Source organism: Tetrao urogallus (assembly GCF_951394365.1).
Source record: "Tetrao urogallus genome assembly, chromosome: 2".
Classification (NCBI taxonomy): Eukaryota; Metazoa; Chordata; class Aves; order Galliformes; family Phasianidae; genus Tetrao; species Tetrao urogallus.
The window spans coordinates 8,883,749-8,900,050 of record NC_136814.1 but is presented as its reverse complement, the minus strand read 5'-3'; the positions used below and the strand labels follow the sequence as shown (position 1 = coordinate 8,900,050).

The 16,302-nt window shown below is 41.7% G+C and overlaps 2 protein-coding genes across 2 annotated transcripts; one reads left to right on the top strand and one right to left on the bottom strand.

Moving 5' to 3' along the window:
• Positions 1 to 49: 49 nt before the first annotated feature.
• Positions 50 to 5,667, top strand: TRMT61B (tRNA methyltransferase 61B; the record flags this gene model as incomplete). The annotated part of the gene is made up of 6 exons (XM_079550136.1): positions 50 to 595; positions 676 to 778; positions 3,140 to 3,330; positions 4,323 to 4,414; positions 4,860 to 5,098; positions 5,555 to 5,667. The coding sequence occupies 6 exons, from the start codon at positions 50 to 52 to the stop codon at positions 5,665 to 5,667; spliced, it is 1,284 nt and encodes a 427-aa protein (XP_079406262.1).
• Positions 5,668 to 6,169: 502 nt separating this feature from the next.
• Positions 6,170 to 10,605, bottom strand: SPDYA (speedy/RINGO cell cycle regulator family member A; the record flags this gene model as incomplete). The annotated part of the gene is made up of 6 exons (XM_079532786.1): positions 6,170 to 6,258; positions 7,029 to 7,314; positions 8,364 to 8,535; positions 9,755 to 9,840; positions 10,094 to 10,152; positions 10,383 to 10,605. The coding sequence occupies 6 exons, from the start codon at positions 10,603 to 10,605 to the stop codon at positions 6,170 to 6,172; spliced, it is 915 nt and encodes a 304-aa protein (XP_079388912.1).
• Positions 10,606 to 16,302: the final 5,697 nt, after the last annotated feature.

Below are 16,302 nucleotides of genomic sequence, written 5' to 3'. Positions count from 1 at the left end.
AGCGCGCCGCCTGCGGGATGGCGTCATCACGGAGCGCGTCGCCTGCGGGATGGTGGCTCCCGCCCGGCTCCTCCGGCGGGCCTTTTCCTCAGCGTCCGACGGGCGGAGGCGGAGGAGGGCGTGGGAGGCTTCGCTGTCGCCTTTGGAGAGACTGAAGCGGCTGCTGCCGCCGGAGCAGGTGGCGGCGGTGGAGCGCTGCGCGGAGCCCCGCTCCTCGGCCTCCCCGCAGGCGCCTCCCGAGGAGAAAATGGCGGCGCCGAGCGCGGCGCCCACCGCAGCGCCTTCCCCAGCGCCTTCCCCGCAGGGACCTCGCGCGGAGAAAATGGCGGCGCGCCACAGCCCGCTCCGCGCGGGGGAGCTGGCGCTGGCGGAGCTGCGGAGGAAGCACAACGCGACGCTGAAGCTGCTGTGCCGCTTGGAGGCGGGCGCGGTGCTGAACTCGCACGGCGGGCTCCTGCCGCACCGGGACATCATTGGGCGGCTGCCCGGGCAGCTGCTGCGCTCCTCGGCTGGGGCGCGGCTGCTGCTGAGGCGGCCCTCGCTGGACGAGTACGTGCTGCTGATGCCGCGGGGACCCACCATCGCCTACCCCAAGGTACAGGCGGGACGGTCAGGGGGCCGGGGTGGGCTTCACCCTCGTTTCAAAGTAACGTGTCGTGACTTTGTCTCACCTAGGATATCAGTGCTATGCTGATGATGATGGATGTCCACCCAGGAGACGTTGTGTTGGAGAGTGGCAGCGGGTCTGGTGCTCTGAGCTTGTTTCTGTCAAGAGCAGGTAAGGCTCTGCTCTTAGAAATGCAGTGCAATTATCAGAACTGTAGAATCACGAAGATTGAAAAGGACCCCTAAGATCATCGTGTCCAGCTACTACCCCCACCGTGCCCACTGACCACGTCCCTCAGTGCCACATCTAAGCATTTCTTGTCACCTCCAAGGGCAGTGGCTCCACCATCTCCCTGAGCAGCCCGTGCCAATGCAAACCACTATTTCTGAGAAGTTTTTCCTAATACCAAGCCTGAACCACCCCTGGTGCAACCTGAGGCCATCACCACTTATCCTGTCACTTATCCTATCACTGTTACCTGGGAGAAGAGGCCAATCCCACCGCACTGCAACCTCCCTTCAGGCAGTTGTAGTGATCAGTAAGGTTTCCCCCTGAGCCTCCTCTTCTCCAGACCGGCCAATCCCAGTTCCTTCAGCTGCTCCCCATAATACTTGTGCTCCAGACCCTTCACAGCTTTGCTGCCCTTTTCTGGACACACTCCAGAGCCTCAATATCTTTCTTGTAATAAGAGGCCCCTTAACGTTGAACACAGCACTCGAGTGTGACCTCACCAGTGCTGAGTACAGGAGGATGATCACCTCCCTGCTCCTGCTGGCTGCTCTATTTGATACAACCCAGGATGTCATTGGCCTTCTTGCCCACCTGCTCACACTGACAGCTAACATCCCCAGATCCTTTTCCAGCCACTCTGCCCCAAACCTGTAGCGGTTTATGGGGTTGTTGTGACCAAAGTGCATGACCCAGTACATGGCCTTGTTGAAGCTCATAGATTGCCATCAGCCCAACAATCCAGCCTACCCACATCCTGCTGTAAGGCCTTTCCATCTTCAGGCTGTTCAGTGCTTCCTTATGTTGTTTTTAAGCTGATCAAACAGTTGCAGTCAACTCTTAAAAGTTCTGCAGCACTTTTAACATTCACATATACTCTGCTGATTTAAAGGAAGCCTGTGCCTGCCCCTATGCAGGAACTATACTTTGTATTTTGAGGGTTGTTGTATAGTCACCCTCCTGCAAGGTAAGTTTTAGTTTTCATTACTGCTGCGTTTCTAGTGCACCAGAGCCTTCCTCCAGACTCCTTCCTTTCTCAGTTTCCATTTCCCCACTTTGTTGAGTGACATGAATAATGAAAATGTTTGTGTTGTTTGTTTTTTCAAGCAATGAGCTAGCCTGGTCTGACTTAGATTTCATTGCTCTAGAAGGTGGAGAGCTGTTGCACTCAGTCGAACTGTTGTGCCTTTTCACTTGTGCTTGTAAACCATTTAATGCTATTATCAACTGTCTTGGGAAGGCAATCTGGCAGAAGGCTGCTCTTCCTCTTTTTGTAGACTGCAGGTTTAGTTTCTTGCCATTTCAATTTCCTGTCCTGTTCCCTGCACGGTCAGGAGCTGGTAGCTGCAGAGGGGAATTGGCAGGTAAATGGGGCTGGGGCAGGATGTGGGCAGAGCTGCCCCTCTTGGCTGCACCTCACAGTAGTTTAGTTTTCCTGGAGTCCATCTGTTTTGTAGTTGTTTGAGGTGAAACAACCTGTTTTCTTTGCTTTTCTGAAAGGATTCATGGGATCAAATAGATGAAGAAAGGAGCCTGCTGGCTCAGAATAGCTTAAAAAGTCATGGTGAGCTGTTCCTTGTGGAAAGCTGTCTTTGCCCAATAAAAGTAGCGAGGAGTAAGAAGTTAATGGGATGGTAGTGTTGAGAAAAGAGAATCATACAAGCACAGAATAATACAGCAATGTACACACTGCTGTCTTTGCCTGGAAAGCCTGATAACACTTCCTCTATGAAGAATGTTGTGAATTGGACTCATAGTGAAGATTTCAAGATTTTACTTTCTTACTTTCTTTCTTACTTTCAAGTAAGTTTATACTTACATAATAAGGCAGTTATGGTTATAAACAGTAACCATGTATAAATCAGGAAGTACACTTGTAAAGCTTGTCCATGGGATGAGGTGAGTGAGCAGGCCTGGGGATTTTCCTAGCCTTTGCTCAATTCTAAAGGAAAAGGTGGGGGGAGAACAGCAAACCTTTGTTTAAAAAAATAGTAGCAATTTAAAACCATTGCTTTCAAATCTGCTTCATGGTATCTAAGGGTAGCAAACTGCATTGCAGCTTTCTCAGCTGCTCCCTGGTAGCTGTAGCAGAAGAATCAAGGGTTCACAAGGCCGCAGGTACTCAAGTCATCTTTTCCTGCAGAAAGTTACTTTGCAGGAAGACGTTACATATGTGCTTATTTCCTAAATGAATTGGAGATTTTGAGGCATATTTCTTGTCACTTACATCGCTATCTTTTTTCTAAATTACTCAGTATGGATGGGAAAATAGTACATCTCGTATTTTGTTGTTGTTGTTTTAAGTTGGGCCCGAGGGACGTGTTATCAGCTATGAAATCAGAGATGACCATCACAACTTAGCAAAGAAGAACTACAGGCATTGGCGCACAACGTGGAAAATAGGACATATGGAGGAGTGGCCAGATAACGTGGATTTCATTCTTAAAGACATCTCAAGAGCTGCTGAGGATATGAAAGCTTTAACATTTGATGCAGTAAGTCCAAATAATCCATACGTGACATAAATCAACAGTTGTTTTCTGTGTGACTTGAAAACTCAGGTGCTGTCACTTGCAGTGGGATTCCCAAATCTAATTTAACACCAGCTAGCAGATGATCCTGATTTTTTTTTTTTGCACCAGGTTCCATCTACATTTTCCCAAATGAAAGAGTCAAGCTGCAGTAACAGAAGAATAGCAAAATCTTGTTCTTGCCTTGTAAGGACATACTTACCTGCTTTGATTTTGGAGAAATGCAGAAATTCTTGTATATGAGTAAGGCGTAACATTTTAAGCATTAAATTTAAAGAAATTACACAAGCTTATTGAAAATATGAATATGTAAACACTTGGCTATCAGCTGCACAGAATACAGAATGTTTCTAAAAAGACAAACTAATTATATTAATACTCCAAATGACAATGTGGGAAAAGGGTTTAAGTGAAGAAACAGAATAGCTAGCATAAAAATACATGATCTTTAAAAACTTTAAATGCAACAGTCCACAGGAAGGATCAGATACTGCATTTCTCACTGTTTTACAATTTGAATAGATTTCTACCAAAAAGAAATAAAGAATGGGTAACTGAGACTGAAGTTTTCTAAACCTTGAAACCAGCAGCAAACTACACATTTAGACCGTAGCCTGATCATTTCATCACACAGATGCATTTGAGCTTGTTAACATTTACAAACAAGATATCCAAAGGTGCTAGTAAATGCAGCTTTAATAACATTACAGAGTTTAATTAGTAGGAGGTTTAACATTAGTATAGGACTGCCTTGCTGGTGGCATGTGACTTTGTGCAGTAATAGAAATTCAGGTGGAAATGGCATGGGCTTGTTTTTATAGATTGGGGAACTCAGGTTTCTCTAAGCTGTTCAGGAGCATTAATACAACTGCCTTGCTGTAGCATGCATCAATTTTCCATACATAAATGTTGTTTTTCAAGTATTGTTGTAACAGAAAAACATAATTCTCTTGCAGATAGTTCTGGATATGCTTAACCCTCAATCTGCTCTCCCTGTTGTACACCCCAGTCTTAAAGAGGGTGGTGTGTGTGCTGTGTATTTAGCTAAGTAAGTATTTACTTCTGGCACTTCAACATTTATACAGGCATCACCTGAAATTGTTGCTAAACCATGCTCTCCTAAAATACCCATCCAACTCTAATGGAAGTAACCTATATATATATATATATATATATATGCTTTTTTTGTTGTTGCATTTTTCATTTATTTCCTTTTTTAGGAGTTGCACTCGGTATAAATCACACTTGTCTACATCCTTTGGTTCCTTCAGAACACTTATTGTGGTCACTGGGAGGTTTTAGTTAATGACATCCTCAAAATAACTATTGTGTTGAATTCAGTAGTCGAGTTGCTAGTTCCTTTATCCTAAAATGGAAGGATGTGCAAAAAACCCTAAGGTAAAGAATATGGCAAAGGCAATAGAACTAAGTCTATAATACTGACTGATTGGAGTTCTCAAAATATTCCTTTATCCTTTGCATTTCTTCAAAAGCATCACACAGGTTATAGACCTTTTAGACAGAATACGGACATGCAGGCTCCCTTTTTCCTGTGAAAAGATCGTTGAGGTAACTCATAGAAATTGGTTGGTGCTCCCTGCTAAAATCAAGAACTGCAAATCAAGCCAAAGAGTGGAAATTCAAGAAGATATCGAGGAAGATCCTCAACAGAAAGAATGTGATGAAATCCAAACTCTGGATCAAATAGTTCTTAACGAAGGTGAAGGTGATGGTAAGAATAGTATTGTTAATAAGATTGTTAGTGCAATTTTGACAATCCAAAGATCAAAATCCGGGCTAAACAGAAAATAAATGACAATCTGCAAATACAGAACGACTGTCCTTCCTGGCTGTTTTGAAATTTTTAAATAAAATTCAGTCCTTTTGCTGAGGATCGTGATGGGCTGAAGGATTCCCTATGGAAATGCTACCCGTATGCCCTGTATTCAATTTATACTGTCTTAGCAAGTAAAATATATATATATATACACCTTATATAAATATATGGCTGATATGGGGTTGTGAAATTCAGTGTAGAGCAGAGAGGTCTGAAAGTACTGATAGATGACAGCAAAGCACTTTAAGAGTGGGATAAAGAAAATGAATGTGCATCGGTAGCTGCAGTCTGAGGGGTGCATGTTCTCAAACCTGTTGGAAAGAATTATACAAAAAGATGTACTTCTCACAGAGTCATTTCCTGATGATGCTGAAACACACTGCTCAGCACCTTACGTTGCGAGACCATCGCGTTGGCAGGACGCTCATTCAGGTGAGATACTTGAAAAAATGCTTTTATTGTAAATCCTAAAATATTTTCAAAAATAACAACTTCTATACTAGCACTTGACGTATTACTATATCAACAAAATCATGAAACTTATAATAAACTAGAAATTCTATAGAAATTCTAATAAACTAATAAATAAACTAATTATAATAAACTAATTATAATAAACTAGAAATTCAATATTAAAAACTTGAAATTGAATACTGAAATAGTAACTAGTTTTGTTTTTCAATTAGCATTCCTCACCAAGCTGAGAAAGTTTCGACCACCTCTTTCTTGATGCTGCTGCTGTTAGCTGCTAACCTGAGGTTGTATCAGAATAAAGAGTTACAAAATAGCTATGTTTTGCAAGTTTTGTAACTGCTAGGTAATTCCTGCTTTGATTTCTACTGCCTATCAGACTCCTAAATCCTACTTGCTATTTAAAGGGAAATGTTTTAACAGTCATGTATGGCACGGCAGTGCAACACCAACTGTTCGGCAAAGCACAGCCTCTGTTTCTTTGTTCAGTGCATTTCATTCTTCATTCCTTGTAAACCAATCCATGGAGTTGTCTTGGTTCCAGGTATTATCTCTTCTCCTTTTGCTGGACAGGCTCTGACAGTCTACCAAAAATCAGGAGGGGGAAGAAAATTGGTAAGAAAACTTTTGAGATGCTAGTGAAGCAGCTTCCAACTTGGCTACATACCAACTGGTTGCTATTGGGTTCTGTAAGAATAGTGTTTGCACAACTGTAATGGAAACTGAAATTCACTGAACTTGTTCTTTAGATAAAAGCTGTGCTCGTTTCTAAGAAAAGATACCAGTTGTTGATAAGAACAGCTTTTTTTCCAGAAACTATGCTGAGATCTGCCATGGTATTTATTAGCTTTGCTATGAGGTACTCAAATGGTCAAATCAGACACAGAGCTGGAACTTGAAGGTTAATTAATTGAAACTCTAACCCTTAATAAGGAAGTAATAAATAATTAATACTAAGAACACTGCAATATGTCTTTGCAGAACAGGGGCCTTAGCACAGGAAGTTTACATCTCAGGGGTTCCACTCTCAACTGTAATGAAAGATTAGATATAACTGCTCTGAGTATCAGAGGCTTCTCACGTAAAGGCTCAGGAGACAGCTTTGAGTAGTTCGCTATGTAAAGATTCTATTCTATAAAACAGTTTTTGCAATAAACTCCTCTATTCTTTTCCATATATGCCCCAACTCTGAAAGAGTATCTTGCATAAATTCTGTCAAAGACAGAGCTGCACTTAAAGGAGACAGATCATCTTACCACACCAAGGATAAAGCAGTCCTTACTGTGGTTTAAAGGGCAAATACAGCCTCAGTTGCCTAAACTAATTCAAAAATATTTGCGGTATTTAACCATACCTTGGGCAGAAGCAGGAGAGTCAACTAGCATTTTTTCAGTTGCAAAGGTGTCCTTCAAATCCTGGGGTGAACATAACTCTTCTAAACTGCTAGCAGATGAGGAGGAAGATGACAATCCCAGTCGTACAAATCTTCCTTTGTTACCACAGAGGTAACAGGGGATAGGAGAATTATTAGGTCCTCGTGGCAGCTGAATTTTATTTTTGTTGTAGTTCCTTATGGCTCCACTATGGTACACAGAGCGTTCTCGCTGCCAGATGTAATGTGTTGGAGCAATAGCCATTACCTAGCAGAACAACCATTCCATCAGAAGTGAAAATAACTGGCAAACATACAGCTGAGAACAAGGGATCCAATTCACATATAACAAAATTAAGACTAGAGAAGAGGTACCTTGTCTGCCTCAGTCTCACTAGTTGTGCTAACGCAGGCGAGAATAAGTGGACTGGTTGTATTCAGATGTTTAAATGTGATAAGTAAAGCATCACAAATGCCAGGTTATGCTTTATTTGTTGGACTGAAGTTGTTGTCTTTTACTATTAAACATAAACTAGATGGATCTTCTGGCTCACAAAGTCATTAAACTCACAACAACCAAGTTGGTACGGTGTGCTCTGAAGCACACTCCACTCTTGCCTCATTGCTTGTATTTTTCCCATAAGCATCTCATCCCATTCCCAGAACAGATTTTCTTTTCCACCAGCTGTAGTAAACATTATGTTCTTCAAACATAGCAGGGCTTTTTCAGACAGACAGATGTCATCTGGAAAGCAAGGAATGCCTTTTACCCCCCAGTATGTTTGAAAAATGGAGGTTGTAACAACACATTAACAAAGCATGTTAAAAGCATGTCCTTTCTTTTTCGAAATAAAGTGAAAAACCATTGCCTTACCAAGTCTATTAAAGTTACACTGTTAACTTTTAAGAGAGTAAAATTTCACCTGCGGTGCTACTTAAAGGTTTCACTTTGTGTACAAACTTGAAATTTGTAAAGCAAAGATACATCCAAAAATATTTCCGCAGTGAATGACGTTTAGCAGCTAATAATATACTTTAAGCAAAATTATTTGCACAAAGCAGAAAGATTCTTGTCTTTAGAGCTTGAAACTGTAGCATAACAAAATATTCTAGTTTACCTTAAAACCATTATTTCAAAGATTGTATTTTGAATGCAGAAGAAAAAAAACTGATGAAGGAAAACCTCCACCTTTTCCTTCCTGTGGCTCATCTACTCACTTTACTCACTTAGGGAAGAAATTGTTAGTGTGGAGCTATACTGTTAGTTGGTATTAATTGTTGTAGTTTCAGTATCTACGGTATTAAAACTGTCCCTACCTCTTCACAGCAACGTCTGCTTACAATAGCCCTGTAGTCAATTCTACTCCACAGATGATCCCTTAACTTTAAGAAATCAGGAAAGAGCATTCTCCAGTTATTTCCCAGAGCCCATGGGAAAATCTCATACTTTGATTCTTCATTCTCTTCTTCCACTGTATTTGCCAGATACCTTGAAATATATATATATGTTTGTGTCTGTTATTCAATCTCAAATTGTCATATGAATGTGAGTTCTAACACTAAGAGACATATTAGTTATTTTTCCTAATATTCTAAGGAAAAAAATTTCTAATAAAACAGTCTTCTTTCCAGATAACAATATGTTCTCAGTCAGAAAGTTTTACATGTATCTTTTAGATAAATATAAATTTATGGTAAGCTATTATTGAAACACTTTACCCAAGAGCCTCCTAAATAAATAGGTATGTAAGAATTCATATATCCTGACAGCTTTCACCTAATTTTAGTTTAATAACCCGTACAAATCATACCTGAAATAATTACTACTTTTAGTCTCCTCACTTGCAAGACTGCAAGTCTTCTCTCTAGTCCCAGCCCAGTGAGACCCTTTGGCCCTTTCTAGTCCTCTATCAGTTCTGGGACTGCTTTTTCTCCCATCATAGGAGCCAGACAACTTTCTCCTCCTTGATCTATGGATGTTCATGGCAAAAGAAACAGCCACCTTTCTCCCTGCACTGGTGTGCAAATCAGAGCAGCTTCTATTATAGGAAAAGATTACCTGTGCTCTGTAACTATGAAACAATGTACTGAATCTGTCAGTATGCTATATTTTCTTGGCCAAATACAGAGGTATATAGGCTCAATAAAGGCTTCATCATTGCAGGTTCATCATTGCACCTCTGTTTCAGTGTATAGGAATTTTTGTAAGTATTCAGGAAAGCGATTCTCAGAAATTACTTAGCTATGTTTTTACTGTTGACTCAAATCATCTTGTCAGAAACTTTATTAGTAAGTTGTGCATCATTATGAATCCTTTTAGAGCAAATGACTTGAAAGCTTGCAAAATATTAAATGGGGTCTTATAAGAGAAACATAAGACATTTCTATCTCTTATCTATCGTCCTGCATTTATTGTATTGCATATTTATTTTAATCCATATAAAGATCAGAGATTGAGAGTTCTGTAGGCAGAGGTCCATGCTATAAATTACAGTACCAATGCTAACATCCCTGCTACTCAAGTTGGAAATCAGGAAAACAACGTTCAATTTGCACTAACTATATATGATGTGAAGATCACGTTTCTTTGCTTCATATAGAACCCAAACAACTACAAACTGGTTATGATGTCTTACTGTGTATCAGAATCATCAAAAAGCAACAAGCTAATGCCAAAATTTTGTTAATAATTATTTAAGAATACTTACAGAGCAAGAAAGAAATTGAGTCTGGTATGCTCATGTATTGTGAAGTTAGCCCTCTTGAAGTAAACGAATGTCATTGCCAAAAGATACTGTTGTAAAATGTGAAGTGTTACATTCATTATTAAGCATTAATACATTATTTCAATATAACAGTACAGAAAACTCTTAGAATGTTTGTCTCACACCAAAGTGCCTTATCAACAAAGAAAGCATAAATTGGGTTTTCTCAAAGCCTCCATAAAAACATATTAGGAAAAAAAATACAAGTGGTATTCTTACTGTAGTATCAAGTGATTAGCAGCAGACTTTCACTCAAGATAGATTAGCATTAACTACATTTACCTTGTCTGCAATTTTGCAGCAACAGTCCATCCATAGGAAGTCTTGAATTAGATCATCATCTACAACAAAGATGCTCGTCAGCAGTTCAGTTTACAAATACAGCCTCCCTGTATTTTAATTTAAGCATTAAACATACACTGGAATTTAACAACAATAAAACACGTTTAACCTAAGGCACGGCTGTTAGCATCTATATCAACAGCATCCCCAAATTATCTCCGAGTTTAGAAAACAGACTTCGTGAAGAGCTTCCTACAGTTCAGTCAATCGGTATCTAATAGCGACCTACCAAAGAGTCTAAAGAAAGCTGCCATCTCCTGGCGCTGAATAACAAGGCCCGGTGTCTTTGGCTGTCCGCAGGTACCATTACGAACACGTTTCTCACAGTTTCCTAGCCTCTTTCGAGAAGAACGCCGATTCCGTCTGACCACCTGTTTCTGCTGCTGGGCTCTGATGGCGCTGGGCTTCAGGTGGGCAGCAGGAGGTGTGTCACGCACCAGGCTGTGCCACATGGTGGCGAGCCAAGGTCCCTGCAGGGAAGGACTTGGTTAACTAGAAGAACGGGCACTGAGCAGCGCTGCCGTGCTTTGTTCACACCACGCGTCTTCAGCGGAGCCGGCCTGCCCGCCGATGCTGAGATGAGCTGTATTGCTGCTGAGCCGGGCAGCTGGCTTTCCTTTAGCTCGTTTGTAACCGCAAACGCGGGGATCCCAAGAGAAGCGCGAGGAAAGCTGTCTTTCATCGGGAGAAAACGACTTTACTCCTCCAGCAGGGCCTACGCAGAGGGGAGGCTGTCCGAGGCAGGCTCACAGCAGCCCACTGAGTAAGAACTCAGCCGACACACTTACGATAAGGCTCACGAGAGCCAGCAACATCATTCGCCTCCCGCGCAGCGAGCGCTTCAGACGCACCGACCGCCTCTCGCAGCGACCCGCCCGCTCCTCAGCGAACCGCCTTTCACGCCACGCCCCAGCGCGAGACGGCGTCCTTGGCAGCCAATCGGAGCGCGGGAGGCTGTCGCTTCAGCCAATCAAGCGGCGAGGCGTTCTTAACTTCCCCACCCGCCGACAGCCCTGGGCGGAGCCCGCCCAGCCAATCAGACGAGGGCACGGCTGTTGCTAGGCGGGCGGCGGTTGCGCTGCGGTGAGATGCCGCTGTCTCGCAGCGATGTGTGGAGCTGTTGCTCTTCCCTCTCTAATAAGCTGTACCCTCTATAATAAGCTATTCTGAAACCAGCTGCCTGCTGTCTAGCAACGTTGTAAAAGCATCCCTCTGTTTTAACACGACACCTTTAGCTAAAGAAACACAATACTGAAAAGACACGACTAGGCTTATCATCAAAAGAAGGCAGGGCTCCACACGAGGCCAAACTGCCTCACACCAGGAGTAGACTGAGATGCAACAGGCAGATGTCCAGATACTCCCCTTCATCCTCCTCTTCCAGCACCTCAGTATAATTTATCCAAGGACAAGCAGATGTTCAGACTGGCCAGTGCTGAGTGAACAAATGTTGTGATTTTAGCACCTATAAATTACTAATAATAGACGTTCTACTGAGCATGCATCAGTGGAGAACGTTCAGCTAGAGAGGAAGACCACTGGATGAAGTAAAAGGCATCAGTTGGACTGGTCGTGATGCTAAAAGATGCTAAATAGTAGAAAAGACCATGGAATAGAAGACTGGGAACTTCATAAATCACTACCTGAGATAGACACGTGTATGGTAATTATCCCAAGGGTAACTGATGAATATGTGCTATCTGTGGAAACATAACCGACTGAGTCGGTCTCCACTGGGTACATGGTAAGAAGTTATTTAACAGGGTAAAAACAAGGAAACAAAACTTTATCAGGTTGTAGATCCTGCGTACGGTACAGAGGACCTAACCGGTTCTCAGCCTGGCATATCATTAACTGCAGCGTCCAGGAGTTCGTTTAACAGTTCATCCAAGCGTATCTGAAAGGAAGTCCTTAGTTCTCTGATTTGCAAGTAGCTCAGTGAACATCAGGGGGCACTGTTTCACTTAAAACAGAAACAACGCAGCACTTCTGTTTTCTAAGTCTGAGTCCTTCCTAAAGGAAGAGGTTAGATCAGTTGAGCTATCTTCATCTCTACCTGTTGTTTCAGTGCTTTTCTCTATAGATAATGATCAAGATCTGTGTTTGAATTTTCACAGGATCTTATTTTTGAAAAATAAAGAAGATCGTATTCATGCACTGGAACTCAATTACGTGACACAGGGTTACATAGCTACTCAGTAGCTAGGTCCAAAAAGGTGAAGGGAAGGCAGTTTACTAACTTTAAATTACAAAATAACAATTAAGGAGTTTTCAGTGAATGAGTTATTTACATACAGATTAATAAGTATGGCAGAAAAAAAATTGTACAGGAGGAAAACAAATGCCTTTGACATCCAGTATCCTTTTAATGGGGTTTTGTTGTTTGAGAAAGATAAAAGTCCCACTGGAAGAACACCTGGTCTATCTCTTCTCAGGAGGTCAGGAAGACGGTTCTTCTAAGTACACATCACTGTTCACAATAAAATACGCATTTTTCCAATGATAGAATTTTCTTATTGCCGAGTATGAGATGAGAGGAAAAAAAAAAAAGAACAGTTCTCTTCCTTGTAGACAGGACTCCTGGCCTTGACAGGGGAACCCAGCCTCAGTCAAACATGTTTTTAGATGCAACACTGTCTTAAATTTAAGCTACGTTCTAATAAGTACCCTGTGAAATCATGAAATGTCCTAACATATTTTTATGTATTTCTGTTTCTTAGTGTTATATTGTGATGATTTTTTTCCTGTTTTTAGAAAGTGCTACAATTGTACTTGGTTGAAATTCAGTTTTTGCGTTGAGTCTTTGAATTCTGACTTACAGTCACAATAATCATTGAGAAGATTATTGTCTTCTCATAGCATAAACATGCAGGATGAGAACTCTGTTCCTAAAAACATGTAGGGAAATGCAAGCATTCATCTCAAAATGAAACCCTGGACATATTTCTTTTAGAATATACGCTGTAGTAAAGCGTATGTAAAACATGAGTGTCAGAAAATTTTAAAAGAAACAGATACACGACCTGAATCCACATCTTTCACTAGTAACCTGTTTCTTTATGTGGGAAGGGAGAGTAAGGATTTAGAGGAGTTGCATGAAATAGCACATCACTGCAGCACTACGAGTTCCTGGACTAGGGCCACACACGTAACAGCCTGAATATGGCTTACCTGTTTGGTACTCTAACCAGCAGCTAATGATGTGAGAAAGGAGCCTTCATGATAAATCCCTGCTGTCAACAAATGCTACCGTGTGATTAAAATTAAAATGCTCTAGTGCCACTTAAGTGTGTGTCAGTGATGGATGGATGGACATGGAAATTGTTGTCTGCTTTGTTTACCTGAAAAGAACTTCTAAGCATTCATCAGGGTTTTCTAATACATAAGGCCAAGAATAGCTCTGGTTGCTCTTGAGAGCTGAGAAATTCAGAAACTATATTTAAAAAATCATTTGGAAATAAGGCAGTGAGTAAGAAATGTACTGCCTAGACTAAAACAACAAATGGCAGAAGAATGTCAAGGTCACCAGCAAATCCAGTGCGTGTCTAAACACGCAGCTTCTGAACAGCCAGGTGCTCCATAACAGCACATCTAGATTAAATACTGGGGACATAAGTCTGAACTTGCTGTTCACTTCTACTTCTATAATAGATGGATATATCCTGTATGAACCTAACCCACTCAAATCAGTGGAAGCATTTAAGATTTATTTTAAGGATTGGCTCTTCTGTGCTGGTTATAAAATGAAACAAAATAGTCTTACCTCAAGAGTTCCAATTAATTGCCAAAATAAACAGGTGAGACTATGCTAGGTCTTCACCATCGTGTCACAGCAAAGCTAATGAGGAACCAACGCTGTGTCTCTCAACATCAGCAGCTCCCACCTCTTAAGTGCGTGTTTGCTTTAAGGGGAAAGGACATGAGGTGTGCAGTACTCTATATAGTGATTTTTTTTTTAACCTCCTGATGTCTCTCACAACATTTTAACTTTTAGCAGCCACTGGAAGTTGGGTATTTGCATGTTAGTGAGCATTTAATAAGCATGGGTATTCATTACCCAGTTGCGCTCTTGCAGTTTCTTCATCCTGTATTGTGCAAAGAGCCCTAATGAACCAGACTGCTCTGTGCTGCCATGACCCACAGCCATTTCTTCCAGCTGCAGAGCAGCAGGCTTCCCAAGACACAGGTGCAGGAGCAAGGAGCAGGTGTGTTGACCAAGCCCCAGAGCTCCCAGCATACTGCGCATGTGGAGACTACCCACATTTGCAGTGGAAAATGTAAACACTTCAGTCTGTAGGTATTCCCTCTTTCCTCTCAGGAACAACAAGCAAACACCAGGCTTCAAAGATCCTACCAATGAAAACATAGCTGAACCAATACAACTTCCAGAGCTTCTACTTAAATAAAATAAAATGTTTATATAAAATCACACCAGCTGAAAATTTCCCACTCACGTCTAGTGAACAGCAACACGCATGCACAGTCTCATTAATGTTAATATATATGTGCACCGTAATACACAATATTGTGGCACATATGGGCAACTTACTATCCAGTAAATAAATCTATCTTTTTATCTAGGGAAATAACACACATAACAAGTTTGGTGCCTTCAAAACAACGCCCTAGTATTTGTCTGAAAGAGAATTTGCCATTACTTGAACTAACAGCCGGCTGCGTGGATGAGGAATAGGCAAGTGCCTTCAGACTCTAGTTAGCTGGCTTATGATTCTGTAGTTGGGCAAACTGTAAATCTTTCTGATCTCATGCCCCATTCCTAAGTTCAGCTTTAACTCACGGTTTACTGTTGCATAATTCAGATCGCAAACTCTTTCAAACACAAGGTATCTATTTATACTGTTTTTATGCTGCTGATCACAACTGAATCTTTGTCCATGACCACAGCCCCTGTAATATGAAACAACAGTGGTAATTAAGAGAGTATAATTTCTCTATTGTCAAGAGACTTTATTTTGACAGCAGGGCACTCAGAAGACTATGACAGGATTAACCAACAATAAGGCAGCAGTAATTTCCAAAGTAAGGAAAGACATGTTTTCAGATGCAAGTATTTTGTCTCCTATCCTCCCAATGCTGTGATGAAAGAAACAGCTCCAAGCTCAGTAGCAGAAAGGCAAAACTTAAAAGACTAAAAACAGGTGAATTACATTGTGAGCTGGAGAGCCTCAACAAGTGTTTTTCTCACTGCCATCCAATGGTCCAAGCTCCAAAGGGTTAAATGAGACTCACCACAGTTTGTTAAATATTGAATGCCCCTCCCAAGAAGCAATGGGCTCTATAATTACCCCCCTGTGCCAGGTCAAAAAGCTCTGGTTTGCTTGAGATCAGCAATCACAAGTTGTAAAAGTTTTTTTCCCTCAGAACCCGAAGCAATAAAATGACTAACAAGGGCTGTAAATTAAAGTGCAAAGGAAAACAGATGGACTTTGGTAGCAGCTAGTGCTAACCGAAACAGAAATAAGTAAATACATAAATAAATACAGGATAAAGTAGGAAAGGAAAGGTGTTTCAACACAAAAGCCATTTATTTCAGTTTCACCACACAGTGTGAGCTATGGCACACCTAACTTCTTTACCCCTGCTCTGTGCGGCTCACGGTGCTTTGCTCAGTGCTGTTTGTGGGCTTAGATTTTTCTGCTCGTCTCATCGCTCTATTTGTTCACCTTTGCTTTGGGTATGACTACACATACGTGTTGCAATGAGGCAAGACTGGGTGGGGATTTACAGCAGGTTCGCCGCTCTATGGAAACTGCCTGTGTGCTTGCTGTGACCCTGTTCTCTTTGAGGAATAGATGTCTTCTGCATACTGCCAGGTCCAACTCCGTTCATAGGCTGCTACTGTGCATTAGCTGACTGACAAACCACAAATCTACTCTAGCTTGTCTTGTAGTGAATTGTGCACGCTCAATCCAACACAAGGAGATTTAAAGGCAGACACCTCCAGGTCACAAGGGAAGTACTGCCACCATACTGAGAAACAGGACAGCTATCTGCCCGTATAACCACCTGTTTAGAATATGCTTGCCTCCCAGCTACAAAGTAGTCTGGATATAGATTTACTCCAGTTTTTACTTCTCATGCTGTGCATTTTAAGCAGCTTTGAATGATGACAACAGATGTTCTAAATA